This window comes from Rhopalosiphum maidis, chromosome 1 (assembly GCF_003676215.2).
Source record: "Rhopalosiphum maidis isolate BTI-1 chromosome 1, ASM367621v3, whole genome shotgun sequence".
In the NCBI taxonomy this organism is placed as follows: domain Eukaryota; kingdom Metazoa; phylum Arthropoda; class Insecta; order Hemiptera; family Aphididae; genus Rhopalosiphum; species Rhopalosiphum maidis.
The window spans coordinates 64,569,857-64,576,136 of record NC_040877.1 but is presented as its reverse complement, the minus strand read 5'-3'; the positions used below and the strand labels follow the sequence as shown (position 1 = coordinate 64,576,136).

The 6,280-nt window shown below is 25.9% G+C and overlaps 1 protein-coding gene across 1 annotated transcript; it reads left to right on the top strand.

The window, feature by feature from the left end:
- Positions 1–1,133: 1,133 nt before the first annotated feature.
- Positions 1,134–5,617, top strand: LOC113560643 (26S proteasome non-ATPase regulatory subunit 4). Its single transcript, XM_026966647.1, has 7 exons — positions 1,134–1,297; positions 1,999–2,139; positions 2,207–2,318; positions 3,018–3,173; positions 3,243–3,461; positions 3,528–3,645; positions 4,943–5,617. The coding sequence occupies exons 1-7, from the start codon at positions 1,272–1,274 to the stop codon at positions 5,371–5,373; spliced, it is 1,203 nt and encodes a 400-aa protein (XP_026822448.1). The 5' UTR covers positions 1,134–1,271; the 3' UTR covers positions 5,374–5,617.
- Positions 5,618–6,280: the final 663 nt, after the last annotated feature.

The window sequence follows — 6,280 nt, the reverse complement described above, 5'->3', positions numbered from 1 at the left end:
GCAATACCCCCTTGTTCACCTTTTTTTTTTTAGTAATTATAATTAATTTATTAAATATTAAATCACTTTAGAAAAACAATTTAAATTGCCAAGTTATACATTTCAAAATATAATTTAAATTGTAGTAACAAAAAATTGAAAAAATATATTCAAATAAACAAGAATTAAACTAGGAGAATACTTCAGGAGTTCTAATCACCTATATATTTTATAGATTAGTTCTTCTGTGAATTGTAAATAACAGGAGGAACATGATAAAAATCAACATTAATTCTCAATAATAATTTAGTTAAATAATTTTATTGAACACATTATAAACAAATAACAAAGTTATAGTTGATAATAAAAACAAAAAATATTACAAAACTGAAAAATTGCTTTAAAAGAGAACAATTTAGCTGAAAGTCTAATAAATAATAACTTATGAGATTTTTACTGCTAGTTATTATTTTGACAAAGGTTGACAGTCTGCTGCAGATTCAATTTATGAAAATTAGACACGTAATTAAGGTTCTACATTAAGATGGTTTCGGTATTTGGTTTTATTTTTACTTTTTAATTATAATAAAAAATAATAAATAAATATCTATTTATTCTTGTATGAGCCGTAGTTGCCCTAAAGTAAGTTTGTAGTGCCTTATGGCACAGCAATGCACAGTTTGGGAACTACTGAACCATAGATAATAGTATAATACCAATACAAAATAGCTTTTGCATTGTCGAAATTCATGGCATATTGGGCATTTAAGGTTTGTAATAAAACGAAAAACTTCAAATAGCTATAACTTTAAGTTATAGCCCCGAATTCTTTTTTCGTAAATAATTTTTTTCAACTTAAGTACTTATAAAAAAATGGGTAAATTTTCGTGGTGACTAGTATTGTAAAAAAGTTCCGTTTGAGCAATTTTTTTTAAAAACTATAAAATTATATATGTAATAATAGATATTTACAATTCCAAAATATTGCTTGGGAGTCAAATTGCATATGTTCCGAAAATTAAATAAACAAAATTATTATATTATTTAGACATTTATATGGGATATTTGGATTTTAATGTTGGCACCACTGACATCTCAAATATCGAATCGCTGTTATCATGTTTTGGGATATCTGATCAATTAGGATATCACTTCAATGAGTTAGCAATTTGTTTGGAACAATAATCAGAACTCACAACTCACAAGTCAGAACTAGTAAATTCACTTTGCTCTCTGTTTAGTGTTTAAAGTTGTTCATTTCGGTATTTCTTTAAATTCAACAGACATTCATTATGGTTCTCGAAAGTACAATGATATGGTAAGTATGCACAGCGATGTTCGTTATTAAAAGTCGTTCATTTTTACCTTCTTTTGTATAGTGGCAATAGCTGACATTTAACATAACAACTACAAAATACATTCTGATACATAGTTATCACATTTTTTTTTTAAATGAATTCTTTATCCGTGATAAATCATGTATAGATATTTAGTGTATGAACAATTATATAAATATATGTTCTTCATCAGCTTAGCGAGCCATGAAGTCACATCGTTGCTACCACCGTTCCCTATTATAAGTTTCTTCGAATTTAACATTTTCATTGATTTTTTTCATCATGCCTTTTTATTGTGTTGTGGGCCTTCCTACTAGTCTCTTGCCTGTACATTTCTTTCTGTTACTTGCTTTATTGTTTTACCATTGGAATTCTTCATTCATGTCCAAATCATTCAATTCTACTTCTAATAACTAATACAATTTTGGGACTTCTTTAAACTTTTTGTTTAACGGTGTTATTACACTAATGTTATGTAGTCTAAGCAATTTTCTTTTTATTATACTACTCTTTGAATAATCACCTTTTGAAGTGTCCCAAGTTTCACATCCATATGCTATAACTAGTCTCAAATATCTGGTTTTTAACACTATTTTTTATTCACTGGACAATAACAATAATATACAAATTATATTAGTGTAATCTGTTATTATAATAATTGATGTAATACATTTGTTTTTAGTGTTGACAACAGCGATTACATGCGCAATGGAGATTTTGTACCTACTCGTCTACAAGCTCAACAAGATGCTGTCAACTTAGTATGTCTTTCTAAGACTCGTTCTAATCCCGAGAACAACGTTGGTCTCTTAACTCTAGCCAAGTATGAAGTTCTAGATTTTTAAATAACATTAAATTTTAATGTTTGATCATTTTTTTTTTTTGTTTAGTGTTCGTGTATTGGCTACTTTAACAGCAGATGTTGGTCGAATTTTATCAAAATTGCATCAAGTACAACCCAATGGTGTCATCAATTTTCCTACTGGCATTAGAATTGCTCATGTATTTATAATCATTACATAAATTATTCAATATTATACTAAAATATAATTGACACTTTTATCTTATTCAACTTTTCAATTAAAACATATATGCATTTTAAACAATCAGTAATATAATTAAAGTAGATAGTATTTTTTATTGTTTTCAAATATTTGAAACATGCGTGATAGATTATTAATATTATTTTATGCAAAAATATTTAAATAAATATTACTATGTTTAGGCCTGTTCGATTGTTTCCGTTAATCCATAATTTTTTTTAAAATATTCTATTCTAGTTTTCTTTTAATTGGATTTTGATCTTAGTCCTCAAAGACAACCTGAAAACCTCTTATTTTTTTTATTATCATAATGAATTTTGTTTTTAAAATTCAAAGTTTGTCAAACTGTTTTTTTTTGATTAATTGATTAGTTTTATTAAATTATTTAAACAATAACTAAAGCCTTTCTAGATAAAATTCTTTGATTTTTTGATTCTTTCATAATTTTGACAATTCCATATTATAAGCCCTATATTAAGCTTTATTACTAATAATATTCAACAACATATTTCATTTAATAGTACTTATATTTAAGTAAAAATGTAATAAGTTTATAGTTTATACAAAAAAATAAAATAAATAGTTGCTTCACTCCATTATGTATAAATAATATAGATACAAAAATATATTTAATCCAGAATATTTTTTAATATTACAGTTAGCATTGAAGCATCGTCAAGGAAAAAACCATAAAATGCGTATTATTGCATTTATTGGCAGCCCGGTGGGCTTAGATGAAAAAGAAATTATTAAGTTAGCCAAAAGGCTCAAGAAAGAAAAGGTTAATGTGGATGTTGTTTCTTTTGGCGAAGAGGTAAAAATAAAACTGAATTAACCTTTAAAATTATTTTCAATTTGATTAACATTATTATTCATTTTTTAGGCTGAAAATTCTGATGTATTAACTGCTTTTGTTAATACATTAAATGGTAAAGATGGTGGTGGCAGTCATCTTATTGCTGTACCACCTGGCTCACATTTTTCTGAAGCATTAGTATCATCACCAGTTATTCAAGGAGAAGATGGTGCTGGCGGAGCTGGTCTTGGCGGAACAGGATATGAATTTGGAGTTGATCCTAATGAAGATCCTGAATTAGCTTTAGTTAGTTTTTAAATTAATCTCTTTAAAAAAGAAGTGCATAGTCTATAATGTGATGCTTTTTTTTAGGCTTTGCGTGTTTCCATGGAAGAACAAAGAGCTAGGCAGGAACAAGAAGTTCGTCGAGGTCAATCCTCATCTGCTGGTGCTGAAACTTCAACTATTCGTCCGGAAACTATTAATGAAAGTAAGTAAACTTATCAAAAACTTATTCTTATAGATTACAAAAATAAATTAAAGAATGTATCTTTGATTTTCTACTTAATATCAAAATAATGGCTATTACACTTATTGCTGTGAAAATATTAGTCACATTAGTAAATATATTAATTATTAATAAATTATAAGATATGTATTATGAGCAAAATAGAAAAGCTTGACAATTATTAAAATCATAATTCCTGCTTTCTTTATTGCATATCAATATTAAATATTTTTATAATATTCATTGCAAATACAACTTTAAAATTACTATGAATATTTTTAAAACATTTTAAAATTGTATAATCATAATATTTCACTAAATGTATTATTTTATATTATATGATACATTGTATCTGTTAGTATTGTCTTTGTATTTCACACAATTATCATAGCATATCTACATGCTGGATTATACATTTTGTACAGGATAATCCAAACTGGTTGAATGAAGAATTTTTTTCATATATTTATTTTAAAATGAGTTATTTGAATTTAAATATTTAACTCTCATTTAAAAATAATAAATACATTTGGAAAATATTTATATTTACTTGAGCTTACTTTACATTCCTTTCTAAAAATATAATTAAAAATATATACTGTTTAGGATTTGTTTACATTTATAAAGTAATCATAAATTGTTTTTTTATTTTATATGTATGTATAAATTTGGACTGGAAAATGGTATGCCTATATACTTTAAAATTATTACTAAGAAACCAATATAAAACCAAATTACTCTTAAACATATTAGTTATAGTTAAAAAAAAAAAAATTGAAATCTCAGTGATCAAACACTTCGAGCCCAGTGTATGAACAGCAAACAAATAACAATATTAACTGTTAATTTTTCATATTAGATACATAATTGTCTTAAAATTAAAATATTCGTGAGCAATGTGCACCCTCCAATTACTGGAGGGTGTTTAATAACTGAACAGTTCACCATATGTAAAATATTATAGTTAAATAAATTCTCATAACTCACTTAAAAATTAAAATATTGTAAAAATCTCCTGCAATAGTACAGATAAAGGTCATGTATTTAAGTATTTTATTGCACAAAGTTATAATTGACTTAATACATACATTTGTCATGTTAAACGTTGGTAAGACAAAGATAATATATGTAATTTGAAACTGATTTAATGGTAACATAAAATACCAACTTAAGTTTAAACTGAAGCTATAATAATATATTAATATTATATTTATAATCATTTGATTTTTTTTTAAATTTTAACCACTTTGATATTTTATGTATTCTATAATTATTTCAGCTCCAACTGAAGAAGCTATGTTGGAACGTGCTTTAGCTATGTCAATGGAAACTGTTGAAGATGAGCCAATGATTGTACAGGAAGGATCAGGTGCTTCAGCTTCTGGACCTTCTGGTACAGCTGCATCTCAAGTGGATTTCAATAATATGACTGAAGAAGAGCAGATAGCATTTGCTATGCAAATGTCAATGCAAGATTCGGCAGCTGAAGAAAAAGCAACTTCATCGAGTGCTAAATCTAAAGAGGAAGCTATGGAAGTAGAAGAAGACTATTCAGAAGTGATTGATCCTGAATTTATTCAAAGTGTATTGGAAAATTTACCAGGTGTTGATTCTCAAAGCGATGCTGTACGCCAAGCTGTTGGTCTTGTCAGTAAGGATTCAAAGGATAAAGATCAAAAAAACGAAAAGGATAAAAGCAATAAGAAATAAGTGTGAAAGACGAATTGGAAAATATATTTTATTATACTTTATATATTTCTTATTATTATTAAATATTTTTTTTTAAATAACACACTTAAATAATGTTTCAGCCATTAGATTACTAAAATTCTATTGAACCAAATCATCCAATTTTAGAATTGTCCGATATTTATATAAGTTAAAAAAAAATGTTTGGTTAGTCTTATAATAAAATCAATATTATCTATTAAAATATACTTGGTTTAATATCTAATTGTTTAAATTGAATATAGTGGTATTTCATTTATTTATGAAGTATAATTCAAGTTTAAATAATAATTTGTCTTTTTGTTTAAAAATGTTATAATGGTATAATAATTTATTCATTTGAATAAAATGGACAGAAATGCAATTCAAAATAAATGATAATATTCTTAAATTTATTGAATTAAATAGATATTAAAGAATATAATATTCATAGTACATGAAAAGGTATTTTGAAATTAGTATCTTGAGTTGAAACTAAGAAAAGTGAGATCTGTGATGAAGAGTGACTCTAATTTTTTATGATCTAATAAATACGGAGAGTTGATGTGGTCATTGATAAGGTTGTATAGATAATTTACATTGCTTAAAGTGGGCAAGTGGAGTCATATACAAATTGGACTGTAGCAATGGGATTTCAAAGGAGATTTAGTTTAAAAGTCATGAATATCAGGAAATATTTTTGACTCGCATTCTGAAGTTGAAGAACAGCTCTAAATTATTGAATCATTATCCATAATAGATCTAACTAGAACCATATAAATAGCATTAAAATATCTATGTAAAATTAACATCTTAAAGATAAATAAAGATGTACCTATATTGATTTGTTTTTAAATTAAATCTGTCAATTTAAACTGTTTAGAATGCTCAACTACTAAATCCGCATAGA

Bases quoted from the DNA above. Each gene is read 5' to 3' on its own strand.
- LOC113560643 (XM_026966647.1), top strand. From the start codon at position 1,272: ATGGTTCTCGAAAGTACAATGATATG. The intron at 1,298-1,998 runs GTAAGTATGCAC...ATTTGTTTTTAG, and splicing joins CTCGAAAGTACAATGATATG to TGTTGACAACAGCGATTACA. The intron at 3,174-3,242 runs GTAAAAATAAAA...TTCATTTTTTAG, and splicing joins TTGTTTCTTTTGGCGAAGAG to GCTGAAAATTCTGATGTATT.